Source organism: Ruditapes philippinarum, unplaced genomic scaffold (assembly GCF_026571515.1).
Source record: "Ruditapes philippinarum isolate M1 unplaced genomic scaffold, ASM2657151v2 ctg1753_1_1_1_1, whole genome shotgun sequence".
NCBI lineage: Eukaryota > Metazoa > Mollusca > Bivalvia > Venerida > Veneridae > Ruditapes > Ruditapes philippinarum.
The window spans coordinates 123,414-147,634 of record NW_026856219.1 but is presented as its reverse complement, the minus strand read 5'-3'; the positions used below and the strand labels follow the sequence as shown (position 1 = coordinate 147,634).

The 24,221-nt window shown below is 33.1% G+C and overlaps 1 protein-coding gene across 4 annotated transcripts in view; it reads right to left on the bottom strand.

The window, feature by feature from the left end:
* LOC132745835 (uncharacterized) overlaps positions 1-24,221 on the bottom strand; it is a 146,133-nt gene that overhangs the window by 6,095 nt on the left and 115,817 nt on the right. For all 4 annotated transcript variants that reach the window (XM_060734824.1, XM_060734826.1, XM_060734825.1 and 1 more), the window contains 4 exons: positions 17,750-17,869; positions 17,528-17,582; positions 15,916-16,083; positions 5,022-5,135 (listed from right to left, as the gene is read on the bottom strand). In XM_060734824.1, coding sequence (XP_060590807.1) covers positions 5,022-5,135; positions 15,916-16,083; positions 17,528-17,582; positions 17,750-17,869 — 457 coding nt within the window. The remainder of the gene's footprint in view (positions 1-5,021; positions 5,136-15,915; positions 16,084-17,527; positions 17,583-17,749; positions 17,870-24,221) is intronic.

Sequence of the window (24,221 nt, the reverse complement as noted above, 5' to 3'; positions counted from 1 at the left end):
ACAAGAGAAACGGAATGAATGACATTAAAGACATCTATTGTTATGAGAACAATAGACCAAACCCCATAATGTAGCTCTGGTTTGTACGGACGGACAAGTGCAACGCTACATGCCCCCCACTTTGTGGGGGCATAACCACAATATTAACTTTGGTAAGTTATTTCTATTTCGATTTTTCTGTTAATTCTTATGCAAATGTTCCCTATTAAAAAGTATTCATTATTGGACGAAGGTATGTTCGTCTTTCTTTGATTTATACAGAATTTATTTTAGTTTGATTGTGAAGGAAGCTATAAAATATTTGTTTTTCTTTGGTTCATATAGATGAGCTAAAATATCAATAAATGCACATACATTCTTTGGTATACACTCAGTTATTGAATTTGGTTGCATGATATCACTTGTTTCAACATCTTAATATTATTTATTAATTCTTAATTCTAAAGATATGTGAGAAGTTAGAACACATAAGTCAACAAACATACTTTAAATAGCAAACATTCACATGAAGGTTGTCCATTACCGCATATTGCTAACTCATTGAACATATAAAAAAGCTTTAAAGCTAACTCAATGAGTTAATGATTTTTGCATGTAGTAAATATAAGGCTACTGTCACATCATCTCATCCATGTGTTGTGAAAATTTTAATGATATCACCTGACCTTCATACAGTTTTTGATGATTTAAAATAAAATAACTGTTAGTCATGATTTATTTATATCTACTTTAAAGTCTTTTTATTTCAATAACAGGGCAATGATGACCATAGATCACACACCATTGTCGGGAAAAGGTCAGCATTCTTTATAAACGTAGGTAATCGGGTGTATCAATTTTGTCAAAACTATATAATTTGTGACATATTTGTATTCGGATGCTTTAAAAGAAACAGCCTAATATCCAGTCTCTCAGAATTGTTTCTCATTGCAGGACTTAAATAACTATTAATATTCCTATATGAGTCCATATAAACTTAAGTCACCCCTGGTGCATGATAAATTTTGACCATCTTGTCCGTGATTTATCAAATATTTGTAGAGTATTTCAAGGTTATGGTGATACATAAATAATGTCTATTATCCGGTTACTGTAGTTTTAGAGAATACAGATTTATGTAAAGTCAGCGTAAAATAAGTGATACCCATTTCAAAGCCATTTTAACTTCAGGAGCATGATACAATTTTATGCATTTAGTTTAACACTATAGAAGAAGTTTTTATTGTGTTTTCCCTCACAAGTCTATAAACCTTGGTGGCTCTATGAGCAAGATTCATTCAATATGTTAAAGACACAAGATGATATGCTTAGTATCTATGCTCTATGCATTCTGCTTTTTTGAGAAGACTTTTTAAACATTTTTACTATGTAAAAACTATGTAACTAAGTGACGAAAATAGCGTTTTATGTAACATTTTAAATGTCTTCTCTACTTGACAATGTTATACCCGTATGCTGAATATCTATGTTCTAGGCATTGTAGTTCTCCAAAAGAGGACTTACATGTGATTTCCTAAATAAGTCATTCAAAACTAAGTGTCCCTCGTGGCAGGCATTTTAATCATGCCCCTGCACTCTAAAATGGCTTTCCCTGGTATGTTACTTATGTTTGCATAGACTTAAAACTGTCTTAAAAAATCTTCTCCGAAACTGAAGTTCCTAGATCAGAAAAATTATCATGAAACATCACTTTGTGATACTCTATAGAAATTATGAATTATTGTCATAGGACCAAATCACTAAGTGTATAGGGACTCCTATAGGAATATAGCTAACCGTATATGAGTCGTCTTGTGTGAAACAGTCTGAGTACCTAGATATTGGGCATGTGTCTTTTGAAGTGAACATTTACAAAGAATTAAATCATAACTGTATGTGTTGAAAAAAATTGATACTCCTAACAAGATCTTATCTTACTTCTGTATTAAAGAGTTATGGCAATTTTCCTGCAGTGGATCTTAGGTGAGTGGTCTAGGATTGTTTAATTGGGAACATGAAATTTAAATAATATTTGATAGATGGTTAATAGTTTATATTTCAAATCATCAGCTACTATATGTGGGTTAAGCGATACTGTTGATATACTTTTTTCACTATACATATACACAAATACACTATACATCATATTATGTTTCAGTCGCCTTAATTTTATTTTGTATCTTTTGAAAATACCATGTCTAGATATGTTATTCTATAAACAGTGCTAATTAAATTATACTTTATTACAATGACATGAAAGAACATATAACTTGAATTGTACTGTAACTAACAAACATTCAGCAAAACTATGATATCTAATGCAAAATTCATTTTTCTCATTGTGTTGGCTTTAGCGCGATTTTTATATTTTCGTAAAGAAATTGTGAAGGAATTAATTGTAATTGTAAAGAAGACAATATTTAACGCATGTTTTGTTGATGTATATTTAGTCTACTATTGTACAATAAACAGATAATATTGAGAATATTGAAACAAGTTATATCTTACAAACAAATTATATAACCGACTGTAAACACATGACTGTGTTTGCATTTACTGATATTTTAGCAAACCCTCTAGACCTGAATGAAGACAAAAATCCTACAAAAAAAAACAAAAAAAAAAAACTTCTTAACAGTGAATATTTTCCTAAGAATCCATAGAAAGTTTAACAAAAAGCAAAGATATACAATTAATTAAAAAAAACTTCGTTGTTTTTGTTTTTCAATATTCAGATAAACTTACCGCACCCACTTTGAAAAATATAAAATCTACATATTTTATGTTTACAATAAACACATAGTGTTAATTAAATATCAAATACACTGTAAGAAACTAAGAAACTTTTTTGTTTTTTAAAGACCTATCAGAAAACCATGTTAGAGAAATATGCAAATATTGGCACTTTTTCTTTAATATTTTAAAGAGACTCTTGGATAAATAACTTAAAAAGCTTGACTTGCACTGTGGTTTACATATAATTTGATTATTATTGATATGTTTATTAATAAACACTTTTTATTAGTATATGCATAATTTGTGATACAAATTATATGACAAAATAGATATATCAGTTTTGCATACATTCGGCGGCCATATTGGACGCCATCTTGAATTCTGAAGAGGTATGAATTTTTGTAAAGGAGACACTTTATACATGCTTTAGTGTTATTTTCATGTCTGTACAAAAACTTTCACTGAATGAGCTATTATGTACGTCCAATATATATGGCGGCCATTTTGAAAATGGCGGCCATCTTGGATGAGCAGAGATATTTTTGGACCCACTTCATTTTTGGAATCTCTATAGTCTAAAGATGATTTCCTAAAAGATTCATGCTTGTATCACAATTTGCACTATTTTGACAGGAGAGACCTTATTTCCCGCTCCACTAATTGTAACAATTTACAACAGTTGCTACTTATGAAGGTGCAAATTGACGGTCTTTCCCGAGAGAGCATTGGGGCAGTGTACCTCGCAATAAAAACGCAAGCTTAAATGTGAATAAACCCATGTTTGTCCGAGAATCACACTGTTAGCTGTGGCGTATGTGCTAGTGGACTAACGTAAAATTGGCGTATGTGCTGGACTAACGTAAAATTGGCAATTGCTGTCCAGCCGCCCCGGCTTTTCTGAAGGAAGCAAGGCTCTGTACCCAAACGTGAGGCATTGTTTGACCCTTTTAGTGGTCATGCCAGTTCTCGGAAACAACTGAACTAAAACATCAGAAGTACGTACTGTAAACACTGAGCGTATGTCTTGTCTAGGTCTCATAAATGTTTAAATGGGCGAGTAGACAACTTTGCATACCAAAGAAACAGACGTCTAGTGTTTGTTTTAGTTAGTTTGTTTGTTTATTTTATTTATTTTTATTTCGTTTAAAATTTATTGAATATGGGAGATTTGTTACTATAACATCAGTTTGATGGTTGCAAAATAACAAATTTGTGCTGCAAAAATATCAATTATAAATATTAGAAAAGTTTTATGGTATATATAACGCACTTGTTCATTTTACATATTTTAAAATTGATAAAAAGAGTTTGAAATCATCACCAATATGTTGTCAATATAGCCTCTAGATAGTCATGAAATGCCAGGATATCGCTTCTTCTTTCAAAAAATTCTCGGGGGAGCATGCCCCGAACCCCTCTAGTTTAGAAGTACATTTCAAAATAGCTCAGTTACGCCCGTGCCTTTCGGTGCTAATTCGGTGACATATATTCAGATCTTACACTGAACTTAACAAATGTTCTTTTTATTATATGCAAAGAAACGTTTAAAAAAGACATTTTAACCTAATGTTAAATGGAAAGTGTGCCAAATGATAATACAACGTGACGTCATTTACGACATCACGGCAGTAAGTTTGTTTTCCTCCCACAAGATGAAAATAAATCCTTTATTGATAGGAAAAACTTGAATTATCTGTTTATTATATACATTTTGCTCTTGTAACAATACAATTTGAAAAACTTTCCCTTGCATGTTGTATTCTGACCGAATTTAGATAAAAACGTGTTCCATCAAGACACCAGTGAAAAAAAACGGAACATTACTTCACAGTGAAACATATTTTTTTCACAGTGAAAATATGGAAAAGGAAAGACACATTTATTTCATCAATATTTCTCAATATTCTCAAATATATAATTAAATTTTATACAACTCGTTCAATAAATTCAGTATTAAACTTACACTTATTCAATTTGATGTTTAAAATACGATTAATGCTGTCACAACACGTCACCTTAGTGAAGCAAGAGGTTAACTCTCTTTTAATATCAATTGGAGTTAATCCGTTTCAGCACTAAGGTGATGATACGTTGTGTCAAGTGTTTGAACCTTTTTTTTAGAGATTATGTAATCCTCATTTTTAGAAAGCTTCAAACACTATACTTGTTGATTGAGGAACTTTGCAATAACTTTTATAAAGACAAGTATCCTACTAATTACAGACATCTTAACATAGCTTAAAACAGTACGTTATAGAAAGGTATAACGTAAATGCAAAATAGGAATGAAGAAAAATTTGTTTTACCTGGAATATCTAATCGTATATCTTGACATGTTTTACAGCAAGTTTCAAGGTTATTTCGACACTGTTGTAATGACATTCCTACACAATATGACTGTTTATCTCCATAGTCACAATCTAAAAAGAAATAGAGGATCTTGAATTAGTGTAGTGTAATACTAAATATATTGAACGAGTTGAATAAAATCATATTATGCGAGCCTCTGGTGACCAAAATATTGTTTTATTCAACGAGTTCAATAATATTTGTATTGAATCTAGACGAATATAATATTTTATTTATCACATATATAAAATAAAATCAGTAAATTGTTAAAATGAGTATTTTTTAATCACTCGCATATAGTGCAACGCTAACATAAGCGCGTCTTTAATAACGCTATGTTTCTATATAGCGCAAATGACTTCTCGTCAAAGTGTTATTACACTTAGGATATTTGTTAAGTTCAGTGTAAGATCGGAATTTATTTAACCGAGTGAGCACCAAAAGGTATATTTCCCGAGTGGCGCAGCAACGAGTGAAATATGAACTTTTGGTGTTCACGAGGTGAAATATATTTCGATCTTACATTAAACTAAACAAATTTTCAAAGTTATTTTGTAGAACAAAATTTGTTTTTATTTATCAGGTTTTTTTAACAAAATGGCGAAAGAAGTCCCTTAAAATAAACATGAGTTTTGACTCCGGCCACTTTCATATTTATATTTCATACTTATTTTTTACAAATTTGACTAATATAGCACCATATTTCATGGGTAAAATTAAATAATATTTCGGTAACTGAAAATATAAATAAAAATGCTTGTTATTGTTGTTTGAAAAGGCTTTGTAAACTAGAAATGTGTCCATAGGACACGGGTGCCCCCACCGCGCCAATGTTCTGTCAAACTTTTTACTAAGTCAAGGGAAACAAGCATTTGATAGTATTGCGGGCAATACAGTAGTCCCCTACCGGTCCCTCAAAAAGTTCTTTTATTGTCATACACTCCTGTGTATTGCCATTTATAATGAATTTGAGGATGAAGTCTGTATTTGAAAATATCAACCACAAAACATAATAAAATAAGTTTGTCTATATCACAGTAATGTGTTAAGTTTCCATGCTTAGTAAGGAAATTATGTTTATACAACCTTGTCATATTATTACGATGTGGGATTTTAAAGTAAATCCTATAAGGAATGAAGAAGTTGGAGTGAAAATACCAGTTTCTCGAAAAAAATCTAAGTTCAAGGGGGACATAATTCTGGAAATAGTCTTGCTAGAGTATTTAACCTTCTCAAAAATGTTGAGTGATAATAAGAAACATATATATGAAGTTTGAAGTAGATACATTAGGAAATAAAGAAGTTATTTAAAAAAGACAACATTTTTTCCCCTAAAAAATCTAAGTTCAAGGGAGGTAATACCGATATTTTTGTGCTAGAGTTATAAACCTTGTCCCATATGATGTGGTTGATGACCAGAAACTTATATTTAAAGTTTGAAGTAAACACCTTAAGAAATAAAGAACATATAGTGAAAAAGCTGAAAAATTTAAATCAGAAATCTTGAAATTCAGGCTATTTGTTGCCATAGCAACCAGAATTTTCAACATAGGAAGAAAAGAAAAAGATGTGCATAATCTCCAGACTGCCATCTACCCATATTTCAAGTTTCATAAAAATATTTTCAGTACTTTTTGAGTTATCACTTGATCCAGTTTATGTGTTAAATTTGCCATATTTTCAGACTATTTGTTGCCATAGCAACAAGAATTTTCAACATAGGAAGAAAAAAAAAGACATGCATAATCTCCATACTGCCATCTATCCATATATCAAGTTTCATAAAAATATTTTCAGTACTTTTTGCGTTATCGCGGGATCCAGTTTTGTGGACGGACGGACTGACGGACTGACAGACAGACGGACGGACAGACAGACGGACGGAGGGTAAAGCTAAAGTCCCCTCCGGTTTAACCGGTAGGGGACTAACTATACAACCGAGGGTAAAAACATAACAGCCGCATATACAAGTAGTCCCTAACCAGTGATTATTGGCAGTTTAACACCGTTTTTTCTTTTTCTTTGTTTAAAGTGACAAAATCAGTGGAGTGTTAGAATATCACTCAACAGGACTGTCCCGGTTCGTAAAAAAATGTTGCATTTTATCATGTTACGTGAAATTATAGTTTATATATAATATATATTGAATATATTATGTCATATAATATATATTTCAGTTTTGTATTTAAGCCCGTTATGTTGTTTCATTGAAATATCAGCGTTCAAAGAAAAATTGTGACGAATTCCCTAGGTTGCTACGCAACTGCAATTGTACAGCGCGCAGTAATATATTTTTTGTCTGTTTTTGAACGCGCTGTTGGCGCTACATTGTGACGTGACGTAAACAATTCTTTAAGCTTCTGTACAGCGGTAATGACTGAATTAAAGATATTGGTGTTCGGATTAATTTTCTTAGTTAGACCATCTTCTATAATTCTAGACAGTTTTCAAAACAAAATTAAAAAAAAAGACCGGCATATCTAGCTCGAGGGTAACTGTTTACGGCGGTAACGAGGCTCTGCCGAGTCGCCGCTAAACAGTTACCCGAGAGATAGATATTCCTGTATGTACCGACAGCTGGTGTTCTATTTTTTTTCTTGCATATTACATATCAATTTTTTTCAAACAGAAATTACGAAAACTGATATTTTCATTACACTCTTTTTTCTTATAGTAGCGTATGAACTTACTACTTCATTCATAACCGTAAAATGACGTTATCCGAAGAACGCAATTCATTCATAAAAGGCGCGCGGCAATGACGTCAATTAAAGCACGCGACATGTCTAACATGGGGGTGTAAGAAAATGTTTCCTGGCACCGGTGTCAACGGTGGATAATCGTGTCTGACATGCAAGAAATATCTTTTTTTTTTATCTAAATAAAACAATTTTCACGATGGCACGATGGTGAAAGAGCGATGGCACGATGATTAAAAAAAACCGCGATAGTTCGATGGTAAAAGCACGTTGGTACGATGGTGAAAGCACGATAATACGATGGTGACAGTGCGATGGCACGATGATGAAAACGTGATGGTACGTTGGTGAAAGCGCGATGGTACGACAGTGAAAGCGCGATGGCACGATGGTGAAAATACGATGGCACGATGGTGAAAATATGATGGTACGATGGTGCAAACGCGATGGCATGATAGTGAAAACGCGATGGTATGATGATGCAAACACGATGGCGCGATGGTGAAAACGCAAAAAGTAATATGCTGAAAATGCAATATAACACCGCGTTGTCAGTATCGTACTATCGCGCCATCGCGATTTCATCATCGTACCATCCGTTTTCATCATCGTTCTATCGTGTTTTCGCCATCATACCATCGCGTCTTCACCATGGTACCATCGTGCATCGCGGGTACAGAAGAATTTAAAAAATCCCTATTTTCCAAACGGACACCGTAGATATGCAAGAAATAAATGTCGCGAGTCTCTTCTAGATTTTATATACTGGAGGTAGGTTTTTGAACATATGAAAGGAATTTCACGAAAAGAAGCACACATGATATTTTTTTAACATTCCTTGTATGTTTAACTGTTTAAACTGTAACTGCAGTGTTAAAACAGCAAGCCCCCAATTTCATATTTATTTTTAAATGAACATTTCGAAAATGTATTTATAAAATTAAAATATTATGAAGTGAACAATGAAAGTAAGTTACACATTACATACGGCGCTTTCAGTCCCCGAAATTTACAAAAATAAGTTCCAAATATGCAAAAATAGTTCCTACAGCGTAAATGACTCAGTGAAAATATGGTGATATGTACTGTAAAATCAGTCCTTAATCGCACATATGTAAATTAAATACTTCAATGTTGCACCTTTTAACCTTTCTTAAAATCTTATTACTTAATTCTCAAGTTTAATTTTTTTAAAATAATTTAGCTCATCAAAGGGATTGCAGCGCTAACAAACAGCTGAAAAGTGAGAACAAAAGATCACGAGGCATAACAAAATCGACCGAAAATGGATAATGTCACATTCCGTTTCTTTTGTGTGTGTGTGTTTTTTTTTCAAATTTGGTATCAGTGTAGCAATACCACGTGACATTGACGTCATTTTCGGCATCATTTCCAAGACAAATATTGCTCGATTCGGAAAAGAAAATAGCCGTAAATATTTCAACGGCGTTGTACAGTACAACAAGAATAAAACTGTGAATGCATTAGAATATGTGGATCAACATCAAATGAAATAAAAGCTTATACATACAATTCAAATTAACATATTTCTAAAAAATTGCAGAGACCATAAAATGATAAAACTGATTGATATACATGTAGCATGAGATAAGATTATTTACATACATGTAACTTGATTACAAATAGATTAAAAAGGATAAAACATTCATTTACATTGCACATTCATCACACTGTCAGTCATCAGTTATACGTTACTCATGTTTTTCTCATTTCAGATTTTAAAATAGTGATTCAAACTTTCTGAAAAAATGTGTTTTAAGATTTCTCTTACATACATCAATATTCTTAGATTGTTTCAACTCTAATGGCAGCGGATTCCACAATTTTGGACCAATAGTTCCGAAACTTCTGTCACTTAATGTTTTTCTTTTATTGAATGGAATAACGTAGCAGTTCTCAGAGGTTTTAGCTGAACGTAGTCGGGAATTTGGTACTTGTTTGGTTAGGAGTTCAGAAAGGTATTTTGGAGCTTGACCGATTGAACAATTGTATACAAAAGTCAAAATTTTATATTCGATTCTAGATTTGATGGGCAGCCAGTGAAGGTCGATCAATGCTTGCCTTGAACTGTCAAATTTCTTTCGTTGCAGAACTAACTTAGCGCACATGTTTTGAATACGTTGCATTTTTTTTCAATTCAAAATCGGATACACCATAAAGAATGACATTGCAATAATCCAAGTGTGACATTACGAGTGCTATAACTAGTATTTCAGCTGCTTCTTTGGTGAGGTATTTTCGAATACGTTTTATTTTAAGATAGTTTAACATTGCAGTACGGCACTTTCGTTTGACATGTTCCTTGAAATTTAGTGTTTGGTCTAGAAATGCGCCTAAATATCTAATGGACTCCTCGGAGTTGATCTTATCTCCGTTAATACAAATGGATTTAAGGTGACACTTTCCGAGCTGGTGAGAACTTCCAAATGTTATGAATTCTGTTTTCGATGAGTTCATCTTGAGTTTATTAGCGTTCATCCAGTTGTTGATATCAATCGCACCATTTTCTAATTCAGTGATTGCAGAAATTTCACTATTTTCTTCAGTCGGTTTAAAACGTTTGGTTGCAGTATGGTCATCAGCGAATCCATACACCGATAATCCAGATGGAATCACGTCAAACAAGGTTCCCGCATACGTTAGGTAGAGCCAAGGCCCTAAACAACTACCCTGGGGGACACTGCACTCTAGTTGCCGTGGAGCTGAGACCGCCGAGTTGACACACACGCGACAGCCCCTCGGACGAAGGTATGAACCAAGCCAGCTGAGCACTGAACCGCTCACGCCGTACTGCTTCTGTAGCACGTCGACGAGTATATCATGATCCACAGTGTCGAACGCGGCACTGAGATCAATCGCGATTAGCTCTGTAACTTCTTGTTATTCCATGGCTGCCAACAGATCATTTACTAATCGCAGTAGAGCAGATTCACAGGAGTAGTATTTTCTGTAGGCGGATTGGTTTGTAGGTAGTAAGTCATACTAATCAGCATGTTTATTTAGTATTTTCAGAGCTGCTTTTTCAATCAGTTTTGATAAAAACGATAGATTACTAACAGGTCTATAATTTGAGAATACAAGTTCAAGTCCAATTTTCTTCAAAAGTGGTCTCACGATAGCCTCTTTCCATTTATTTGGAAATATTCCTTGCTGTAGTGATAAGTTTACCAGTTTTGTTATAATTGGGAGTAGTTCTCCAAGGAATAGTTTCAATATTGCTGTCGGTAATATGTCCAATTCACAAGATTTTGTCTGTAGTTCATTTATCAGCTCTTTAACATTATCATTTGAAAATTCATCAAAGGCAAGAAGAGATGGAACGTTTCTAGTATTTGGCTCGAATTTATCAAATGGTTTCAGGTCATCGCGTATTTTCTCTATTTTATTCATGAATAAATAGAGAATATTGGATCTTCGTCAGTTTATAAGCCGTTTTATCAAACACTTTGCATAACCATGGAAGTTGCTTGTATTAGAGCGGGCTTCCGTTGCAAGCTATTTCGCTTTCTGGAGTAACCTGGTCTACGCCATGATTTATAAGTCAGGTTTACATCAACCGGGAGTACGGAAGGCAAATTCTACCTTAATATGTTCATATTTTTATTATGAATGACATACATGTAAATCTTACATTTTTCTTCAATTGTCAATTCTTGCACCAGTTCCAAATCGAAAAAAAGGACTACAGTTTAAAGCAGATTTTAGAATCTGTTGCAAATGCGAAGCAACATGCCTACCGTTCTCTTTCTACAATTTAGATTTTCATTGTTGATCTTTAAAAGAGAGATTGTGAAAAAAAAACTAATTGTTCATTAAAAAAAAACACTTACTGCACGTCAAATCACGTAGAAAAATAATATTTTGGTTTCGTTTTGAAGATGGTTAAAGTATTGCTCATCTTATCCTATGTAGTAAAATGTGTTTTATTCTATTTCACAATGGCGAAATTGATAAGAAATATATGTGCCCTCAGTGAGAGAAAGAGTTAAAAAAAAACAAAACTTTTATATGCTACGGAAAAGGTTACACTTTAACGCGAGTAACTGACAAACACTGATACTCGTGAATGTGACGAATAGGTTCTTAGAGACTTTTACTAGGCATATATTTTTTCTGGAATTGCCGTATAATAAATTTCTATAGAGTTTGATAAACGAAATCACAATTTAAGTACTATGCGCATGTATCGGTATTAAAATCATGAATCTAATTATCACGTGCATTAACATGACGTTGACATTTTATGCTTATTAAACTATAAGCACTTTCATCGTCACTTTTCCGTGTAAACCTGATAGTATTGTTATTTAGTTGCATTACTTATTATTCTCTATTTATCAAAAAGGCCCAAAATAGCCTTTAGTCGCCAATAAAGAACGAGAATGGACGCCATGTGGAGTAAACAAAGTAGAAAATAGTAAACAGATACATGATTTTACAAGCCATTAAGGTATTAGGACCCTAATGGGCACTATCAGGAACTAAATATTGACATCATAAGTCAGATGTATACCTTAAAGTACACCTGTATGCAAAATTTAAACAAAGTTTACCGTGCGGAAATCATGTTATGGCCACTTTTCTGAACTCAAGCTAGGATGTTATGACGGCCCTTTTTTAGAAAGTAGGAACCTTTAAATAATCTGCAATAACATTCTAATGAAAAAATGTTTTCCCATTATTTTTTGGTAAGAAACAAATAGTACCATTCAGCTAACAATCCAAATAAGCAAAATTATGGTTTCTACTTAAAATTTATGAAATCTGTATAAAAATGTTACCCTACCCCACCCATTTTTACCACGTGTCTGACCATTTTGCGACGGAGCGCCCTTCAAAACTCATGGGATTTCGTGGCATACTTTGTCTGGATATCTTAATGTCTTCCATATTTAGCCTTTTCAATTTCAAATTAAGTTATCCAAGTTAAAATATTAACGTTTATTATTGATAAAAACGTTGTAGTCCCGTAGTATTATTGCGCAATATGCAAATTACTGCTGAAACGATTTACCGCTGTCGAAAAAGTAGGACAGCAAATTATACTTCAATAAAGGTGTAACCTCTGAGTTCCAAGACATTATTAGTAGGAAATAAATATTTCTACATTATACAAAACATTATTATTAACAAATCAAAAGTTTTTCGTGACTCTAGGATAACTCGCGCATTAATAAAAGAAGAACTATTTTCGTGACTCATACCGCGGGTTTAGCTGAATATTCAGCAGTTATTAATATATTAGATACAGTACAATGGCTAGTATAAATATCTATTTTTGAAAATGCATGTAAGACACTTTACCGCCATGTAGTCTTTCATGGTAAGGAAGTTATAATATCAGTTCTACTTCCGATTCTTGTGGTTTGTTTACATATTTTACTAGGTCATGATATGAGTTAAACCTTCGCTATTCTAAAAATAGATTCTGCTTCACCTGTTCTGATTTTTTGGACAGGCGATTATAGGAAGTACACATTAAACATGTAATTAATAAACCAGCGGATTGTAATGCAATACTTTTAGAAATGCTATACAATTGTAAGAAGCAAACAAGTTGAAAATGGAATTTAGTGTGAAGTTGAAAAGGACAACTAAACACTGTAGTGCTTAAGTGACATTTAAATTAAAATAAAAACGATGTGCTCTGGCCTCTACATCTTTACCTTGTAAATAAAAAAAATCTAAGAAATACACTATTAATTGCTGATGATTTTAACCAATTTTTTTTTAATGAGACATATCCAAGAGAAATAAAATACAAATGACTTATATTTTATTGTCTGTATGCCCACTATGATATAACACGAAGCAATTCTAAATAGCATTCTCAAATGTATAATGTATTATGTTTGAAGTTTATTTGCCTGGATTTATTCTAGAAATATTTCGTTGATAGTTTTTTTTTCTATTTACATATCATTTCTTAGAATAAATCGATAAGGACACTGATTTACAAGTTTGACCAGAGTTTTTAGGCATAAATTTCATTCTGTATTTAAGTGCTTGAAAGTAGAAAATCTGAATTATATCAATTTGGGACACAAAATATATTGCTCTACTAATCTCGAACTTGTATGGAACAAATTTTCTCTGTTATATATTTTGTGTTTTGTTTTTGTTTTGGTTTTTTTTCTAAAAGAAGCCTTAATTAATGTCTTTCCGGTTGCATGTCCGTCGCATTCAGTGCTGCAGCACTTTGATTCTACTTAGGGAGTCTAATTTAAAAAAATTTTAAAATTTACCCAAATGAGTGCCTGTTTTCAAAGTTTCCCTAATTTTTTTAAAAAGTATATTGGTTGATCTTGTAAAATATGAAAAACTTTTACCGTCTAGTTTTGATTATATTACACTTTGAAAATATCAGGTCCCATATTTATTACTATATTTAGCATAATTTAGCCAATAAATACCTATATAAATTAAAAAATCAAAATTAAACACTTTTTTCTTTCCAAATGGGACATGAGGGATACATAAGTAATGTTAAAAGAAAAAAAGAAAGAAAAAAAAAGTTGACCCTTCTGGGGATTGAACCCATGGCCCTCATTTTCAATGTATTTAACAGTAGTTCTAGCCTATTTGAATACTCTTCAAAGCGGAGGTGATGCATTAGGGTGCTAATACCTTAATCAAATTTGTTGAAACAAAACATTCAAAAAGACGGAAATAACAATGATTATCAATAATTATATAAATATTTACATTAACATCTGTAATAGCAACACCGGCAAGATCTATGACTAGGGTCCATATGACACTGATGCGTCCATTGAATAATTGATAGCTAACAATTACTATCTATTTTTTTTAGGTTACATATATATATATATATATATATATATATATATATATATATATATATATATATATATATATATATATATATATATATATATATATATATATAGAGGATATTTGTTTAGTTCAGTGTAAGATCGGAATATATTTCACCGAGTGAGCACCAAAAGGTATATTTCACGAGTGGCGCAGCCACGAGTGAAATATGAACTTTTGGTGTTCACAAGATGAAATATATTTCGATCTTACACTAAACTAAACAAATTTTCTTTTTATTATATGCAAAGAAACGTTTTCAAAAGACATTAAACCTAATACTGAATGAAAAGCGCGCCAAATAATAATACAACGTGACGTCATTTACGACGTCACGTCATTAAGTTGGTACCCAGTACTGTGCACGCTTGTATTTCACTGAAACAAGGTAAGGGGCTTAAATTCAAAACAGTGAAATTATCAAAGTGGTAATTTCACTGTTTCAAACAGTGAAATTACCAGTTTTATATCACTGATATATTTCTATAAACCACCGAAAAGCATGTAATAAATATATATATATAATTTTTAAACTCTTGAGAAGTTAAGATGGGTGGTGGTATAACACACATTTTGTCCGGTTCCTTGTAACACATGGAAATGCACGTCACGTACACTTTTTGTCACTTCACAAAATCCATAAAAATCGGCCTGTGAAAATGACAGACTATACCATTTAAGCATTAAAAAAGCACAAAACATGATATCCTTAGCAACAAGAGCTGTGACTGGAGACAGCGAAGCTCCACTAACAAAATACTGGACCCAGTAAGGAAGACAAAACTATAAAAGAAAACTCAATTATGTATGATTAAGTATTTAATTAGATCTATAGTAAAAAAATAACATTTGTTAACATAAATTCAAAGTTTAAGGGAGTTAAATCTGAAAATAGTCTAGAGTTATGAACTTTGTCACATCAGTTGTGGTTGATATTAATGTACATACATTTGAAGTATGAAGTTGATCCCTTAAGGGGGAAATAAAGAAATAACAGTAAAAAATAGTATTTTTTATGGAAAATTCTAAGTTCAAGGGGAGAAAAATCTGAAAATATTGTAGCTACAGATTTGAACCGTGTCACACAAGATTTGGTTGGTGATAAGGAACATATATTTGAAGTTTGAAGTTGATACCTTAAGAAATGAAAAAGAAATATTGAAAAATATTTTACTGCACCAAGACTTTAATCTGAAATCTGGAAGCGGTCGCGATTAGGACAGCTCTCCATATCCTTCGTATAGTCGAGCTAAAAAATGCGTTATTTATTGAGTAAATCATAGCAAAAACATACCTACATACGCCCTGTTAGTTTTCTTTATAGCTTCACAAGTACCACAGCAGTGTTTCCTGATCGCTTCATGGTAACAATTGTAAGTTGTTGCAGGAGATCCAAGAACATCGGAACAACCAGATGTTTTGTGCGGGACAATGTCAGGGGTATCTCCAAATGGACACGCTTCTGCTCAACAAATGTTTTAATTTAATAGTTTGAGATATACATGTACGTTTGTCAACAATATGGTACCTACTTCACTGTTAAGGACATTGTATAAATATAAGAACAAAAATAAAAAAATCTGTGTTAATTTTCATATAAGAACAAAAGTCGAAAATTTAAGAAATTCTGTTCATAGTCGCCTTCTATTTGTCACAGTACTTCATAGAACCACGTGTGTACAAAAGTGGTGACGTAATAAAGCGAATATTTATGAAGCAAAATAAAGCTTGGCACTAAGTGTGATAGTATGCATCCGTAGCTGTTCTACAGAGATTATCGCTATCGCTCCCGTTGAACTTTCAAATGTGTGTAGAATAGCACGAATGATCACTAACATATACATACTTTACTCTAACACGACCCGTATTTTCCCAACAAAGAAGAATCGAAAGTGTGTGTTTTTATGTATATTAACACGACCCGCATTTCCCCGATTGAACATAGAGGAGCCGACGGTGTGTTATTATGCAGTAAAATCTCAGTTTGGCATTCTATATTAAGACATGTGACGTAATCATTATACATGACGTAACCACTAAAATATGACGCCCTGAAGATAAGTATGAAAACAAATCAGGCGCAATATAAGGTAATATCAGTTACGGCTTGTTGATGTCGTGTTAGAACCGAAATAAAATATTCTAATCGGTGATTTTATTGTTTGATAAAATCACTGTTTGTCGTTAGGATGCGCAACATTTTATATACTTCCTCGCATCCGAACTCCAAACAGTGATTTTATTGAGCGATAAAATCACTGTTTTGGATATTTATTATTTTTTAAATAAAGTCATTGTTTGACCTTCTATATTAAGACATGTGACGTAAGCATTATACACGTGACGTAAGCACTAAAATATTTGACGCGCTGAAAATAAAGTAAGGAAACAAATAAGCCGTAATTAGGCTAAATATCCGGTACGGCAGCATTTTTATGTGATGATATCGTGTTAGAATCGAAATAGTATATACAAATCGGTAATGTTCGGATGCGCATCATTACATTGCCCGAGCTACTCCCTCGTGATATAATTCCTCGCATCCGAACTCCAAACAGTAATTTTATTCAGCGATTAAATCACTGTTTGGGAAATTGGAATATAGCATTCCTTAAATAACGTATTGTAAAACTTGAATGTGTAGTTGCTTACAGGTATAAAGTAGGTAGATGATTACAAAACGGATTATGGTTTTTGTCCTGTTTGAAAGGCAGTTACGCACATGTTTGTTTTCACAGTAGATATTTATAAGGGTATGTTAAAATAATTATGAGTGTTAATTCTCTATGATATTTTACTATTTATGGGAACTCAATTTGTGAAACGGTACAAAATTATATAACAATTTATACTGACGATGATTGAATTTGAAAATCGTAAATATTTTACATTGAAGCTTCACTTACCATCAGCGACTGTTGGTGCTAGGGGAGATTCGACGCAGTGCCCTAATTGACACATCTAAGGATAAATGCACAGAGTCAATATATTTCTGAGTGATGCAATTATTTTAATTGATAAATGATGATTACTTATTATGGCATAATTACAATTTTAGATTAAGCAATTTAAGAAAAGATAAGCTTGTTTAGCATGATATTATTTTTAATCATTAAGTTAAATCGTACCTTGCCATTTCCACATGTGGTACCATACCATGGAATTTTGGTAATTGCTGAACCGTCTCTGCCTTGTATAGCGCAAAACAATACGCTACATATTGTTGAAAAATCACTCTTGTATTTGTTCTATAATTTAAACAAGAGCCATGTCAACATGGCCATCCCCCGCCGAATGTGTTTGCTCATTGGAAGAATGTATATGTAGTACAGCAGAATGATTCCATTTTAAGAGGTCTTTTGGTAATGAAAACTGATGGCTATAGTGATTACAGATTTGAAACCTATGTGAATACTGATGGCTGAAAATAACAAAGGGCAATAACTGAAAAATAATGCAGGGTAGGTTATCATTCTTGTGTGCTGCATCCCTCCTCAGTAAAATCTATCCACCTATGAAGTTTCAAGTTGATACCTCAATACTTTTTGAGAAAAAAATTGAATTGAAAAATTAAGTATGAAAAATAACAAAGGGCAATAACTCAAAAATTATAAAAGGTAGAGTTATCATTCTTGTGCACTGCACTCCTCCTGAGTTAGATCTATGCACCTATGAACTTTCATAATGATATCTCAAAGGCCTTTTGAGTTATGCTCTAGACAAAAATTAATTTTGAAAAATAAAAAAGGGCAATAACTAAACAATTATGCAGGGTAGAGTTATCATTCTTGTGCACTGCACTCTTTCTCAATGAGATCCATCCACCTATGAAGTTTCAAGTTGATATCTCAAATACTTTTTGAGATAAGCTCCGGACAAAATAGTATGAAAAAGAACAAAGGGCAATAACTCAAAAATTGTACAGGGAAGAGTTATCATTCTTGTGCACAGCATTCCTCCTCAATAAAATCTATCCACCTATGACATTTCATGTTGACATCTCAAACACTTGTGAGTTATGCTCCACTCGGGTGAAAAATTAGGTATGAAAAATAACAAAGGGCAATAACTCTAAAATTATGAAAGGTAGAGTTATCATTCTTGTGCACTGCACACCTCCTGAGTGAGATCTATGCACCTATGAAGTTTCATTTTGATATCTCAAAGGCTTTTTGTGTTATGCTCTGGACAAAAATTAATTTTGAAAAATAACAAAGGGCATTAACTGAAAAATTATGCAGGGTAGAGTTATCATTCTTGTGCACTGCACTCCTCCTCAATGAGATCCATCCACCTATGAAGTTTCAAGTTGATACCTCAAATACTTTTTGAGGTAAGCTCTGGACAAAATAGCATGAAAAAGAACAAAGGGCAATAACTCAATAAAATGTATAAGGAAGAGTTACCATTCTTGTGCACAACATTCCTCCTCAATAAGATTTACCCACCTATGACATTTCATGTTGATATGTCAAACACTTTTTGAGTTATGCTCCACTCAGGTGAAAAATTAAGTATGAAAAATAACAAAGGGCAATAACTCAAAAATTATGAAAGGTAGAGTTATCATTCTTGTGCACTGCACACCTCCTGAGTGAGATCTATGCACCTATGAAGTTTCATGTTGATATCTCATAGGCTTTTGGAGTTATGCTCTGGACAAAAATCAATTTTGAAAAATAACAAAGGGCAATAACTCAAAAATTATGCAGGGTAGAGTTATCATTCTTGTGCACTGCACTCCTCCTCAATGAGGTCTATCCACCTATGAAGTTTCAAGTTGATTACTCAAATACTTTTAGAGATATGCTCCGGACAAAAATGTCGGACGGAAGGACGGACGGACGGACGGAAGGTCGGACGGACGGACGGACGGACGGAGACTATTTCTATATCCCCCGCCGCCTTTTCGGCGGGGGATAACAAGACAGAGTTTCAATCACCTTTAATGGTTCAAAGATAACGTCATGTGTAGTGAAAAAATGTTAACTCCTTTTTATTGTCATCATATCATTACCAATTAAGCTTAAAGCGAAATCGATTCCGTATTTACACTAATTATGGCAGTACATTAATAACCAAATTGTCATAAAAAGATATATACACCTAAGAAGTTTTAAAAGAAGTTCAGGTGGTTTTCTATTGAGCGAAAACGCAAGTTTTGCTGCAAAGCCATTGTGACGCTGACATTAAAATAATACCAAAGCCAATAAACGGAATAGGATGTAACGGTTTATCGGTATACCGATATATTGCAATATGTAAAAATAAATTTCGTACCGCGGTGCGATTTTTTGGAAAACCGGTATTTTATATAACTCATAATTTTCAATTAATCGTCTTCTAATTTCGAACAAATTTCGCTTAAAATCTTTTATTGGTGAATTTTATTGGCGTCAACGTAAGATAAAAATATCCAACACTTTAAAGTCAAAGCGGCCGCATAATTTACATAAGCGGCCCAGGTGTGAAAGGTCACGCCCGACTAGTTTTGTTTATCAAATTGTGTGACACTTCACTTTCTATTTATTCCTTACATTTTTATTAAGTTTCTACTAAGAATATATACAAATAATAATAATAATAATAATAATAATAATAATGATAATAATAATGGTAATATATATTGTAACTCCATCTTTACATCAAAACATATACACGACAATACATATTGCAATATATTGCAATACACTTTGGCAAAATGGCAATATATTGCAATACGGTTTTTGCCGTATTGTTACACCCCTAATTAATTTAAAAATAATAAACAGTTACTTGATTTAACGTGGTTGCCAATTATATGAAGTTTATACGCCAATGGCCGATTATTTGCTTATTATGATTTAGAAGAAATAGTTTTCCTTGAACCGTGCTGGACCATGACCGTTTAATATATGGGTCTGTTTTACTCATTGATTGCGATCAAAATTTAAAAGCGTTTGGTAAAATAGTCATGTCCTTAATTGACCCAAAACGGTTCTTGGTACAGTGTAAAATAATTATTTGACTTTGACGTTTGTTGTCATAAGTCATTTACTCAGTGAAAAAAATCTTTCAATGCTGTGAAATGGCTATCTAGTAATTGGACGAAAATGCTTTATCATCCTATGCAGTTTAAAAAATGTGGGCAAAAAAGTTATCTCGTTTTTTCTTTTTTGTTCTTTTTTTTAGCAGAAATTGACTTTAAATGTTTAATATAACCCTGACCATTGAACAGCCGAGCAAAAAAGGTATTATAATAATTATAGGGGATAGTTCATTCACAAAAGATGTTGGCTTTGTGTTTCTCTATTTCTGAACGGAAAGGGCTGACATTTGACCTGGGCCTGAAAGCAGCTTTGTTGAACCTCAATATTCACAAAAACGAATTCGTTACACGTGTGAAAAATTCGCTCGAATTCCTCACACGTGTGTGACAAGTTCGTACGAATTTGGCACAAAAGGTGCTGTGAAATTCTCAAGCCTTATTTTGTAAACACCTAAGTATAAACGAAATTTTCACAGAAAATACGAGACGTATCTGTACGTATTTTTCATACATACAAGTGAGGGTTTTTAGATAAAATTTGAATTGTCCGGGCTATAAATCCTAAATATCATCAGAACGGCCACGACTATAAAGTGGAAGGAATTCAACCCCACGACCCTACCCCAACTCACCCCATCCATCTTAAAGACACATGAAAAGATATTTAGAAGAAGTAATGTTATGTTGACAAGAATTATATCGTAATGCTCATGCACAGATGTTCAAAACGCCATAATTTATTCCACAACAGGAAGTAACATGTCGCGTTAATATATGTCGTATTGCCGACATATAAACTAACAGAACCACGGCATCTATCGGGCTCGATTTAAGTTTCAGTTACTAACATACCAGGTAGAAGTCAACAAGAGCTTACACTTAAAGACGACATGTTACCCCGAAGGATGACATTACGACTACCATTATGTTTCCATATTAATAACTTTCCAGGTCAGGTCATTGTAAGGTCATGGTCAATTGATATATGTCGCGGCGTCTTCTTCAACTATATCCATCCGTTCATACGGAAGTTGTAGCCAATATTAAAGTTTGCAGACTGAAAGCCAGGGAAGGACGGATGGAGGGTGATTTGGGGAATTCAATCATATATGCCCTTCTTTTGAGGATATAAATGGGTTATTCTGCACAAATATTTAAGAAATGCGTCCAGAAATAAGAAAACAAAGAAAATCGGTAAATTTCTATCAACTGACGAATGCTAGTTATTATTAACAACGACAACAACAGTTCCAAAAACGTTTCCTTAAAACCCAGTCAGCAGTTGCCGAGAAGTAACGCAAAAATATACAGAACCATAATAATTCAGGGGCCATAACTCTATGTTAAAAGGTCCGACAATCTCCCCTCCCATTTTAATCGGCGGAGGATAATATTATGACATACTTTAAAGTTTTCATATCTTAAAGATTCCAGGCCAGCCAGAGGTCAAGTTCACACATAGGTCGGAAGAATTGAACGTCTTGAACGAAAGATTATTGTGTACAAGTTTGAAAGAAATCCATCAAGTTAACAGAAATTACGAGTGTAATATTTTTAGACCCTAACCTTTAATATGCGTAATTGAATGTCTTGTTAAAATGGTTATTGTGTCGAAATATGAAAGAAATCCATTCATTTATGAGGATCAAATATTTATCAAGATATTGAATGTAACAGAATTTCATATTTATGATCCAGTTGACTTTCGGAAATAGATATAACGTTATCTGGTCCCAATCAGTGAAGAAGACAATAAAAATGTTATCGTTGTTTTGAGAGACATGATTACAGAGAACAAACTCTATATATGCGAATGTTGAGCCTGTTTCAACGTGTAGTGCAGTTTATGACTGTATATAAAGCTGTTCTGAAACCATCATTTTTGTGATTGTGGATGAGCAGTGGCTATGCTTTCGTGGCTGTTCTGCTAGGCGCTGTGCCTTAATTGGACTGGCATATCGATGTGGTGGTATGTGTGTATATATTCTCTCATTCTATAACAATTTATCTGCACACTTGTATCTTAACTGATCCCACGTAGGGGAAAGTATAACCATATTGAATTTAATTATCTCCCTTTATATATACTTTATCTGTCTAAATTCATTGTATCCTACGGATCTACTTGATCTTACGGGATCCAGTTGACTTTCGGAAATAGATATGACGCACGACGCGAGAAAACCGGTCTTAATGACACTACAATAAATGTGCACTTCCGCGATTTAAATGACGTCACTCTTATTGCGTATACACATGTAAACACGGAAATGCTTTTTATCGTGTGTTATTGTTTATCTTTAGAATTCAGAGGAAAGTTTATATGATGGAGGAGGAGTTAGAAGTAAGTGTCTATCATGTATAATTTATGAAAAACAACAACAAAAAACATACCATGTATGTTTATTAATCAGAGCATCGAATTGATAAATATTTACTTTTGGTAATTGAACACAGTTTACAGTACTGTACTGTATATAGAATCTACAGTACTTGAAGTATGCTTTGAAATACAGAAGAATAAATTAATCGGCAACATACATCGGTGCCTTTATATGGAATAAATTTACATTGTTCTGATATTAATTAGATCTAAGTCTATTGTAGCACACCGTATTACCGGCGGCAGTGATGGCAGATCACTGCAGTGATGGCAGATATCTGAAAATTACCGATTGATACAGGTAGGTTATAAATTTGGTTGGTTTAATTATATTACACAAATACGGCCCATTTCATTGCTATAAAACTATTGTCCATTGAATGGAGATACTGTAAGGTAATTTTGGACTCGTTTTTTCCTGTTTTAAGACTATTTTGAGCAGGTTAAAAGTGACAGCCTCGGAAAAATCCGTGAAAATGTCTGTTTTCTGTTTAAAATATCTCAAGTTTTAAGTAAATGGCAGGATTTCCTGTTATCAATATAGACGTTCACCCATTGGGGTCACGCAAGCCAAATATCTACCCCGTGAGTCTTTTCTTGAAAGTTTTACAGACGCTCAATCTTGTCCGGTCAAAGAAAAAATGCTGCCGTTGTAGGCAGATACATATTATAAATGCTGCCGTCGATGGCAGAAATACCATGAAAGTGGTATAGTACAATAAAGTATCAGTACAAATACCAGTACTGCTGCACCAGTATGTTTGGTTTGAAAGCAAATAAATACCAGTTCTTTAACATTTTAGTGTTTTTACTATCATTTTACCAAGTCTGTACACAGTTAAAATATCAGTCTTTTAACTTGGTCTAAGTTAATAGACTTAATTTGAGTATAGATTGTGTAAAGAATTACTTATTGGACTATATTTTAAAAAGAATGCGTTATATTTTAGGGCAAAATAAACAGTTACACTGGTTACGGTATTTATTATTTTATAAGACAGGACATAATGAAAAGATCGAGTACCATATGCAAGTACCAGGTACTGATTCAAGAAATCTTCATTACTAAGATTTTACTTATTCTAGTTATTAGGCAATCGGAACTGATTTTGAAACTCTTATCTGTTTTCCAAAAGACAAAATATATGTATCATGAACACTGTAGTATTGTTAAAAAGCACTTCAAATC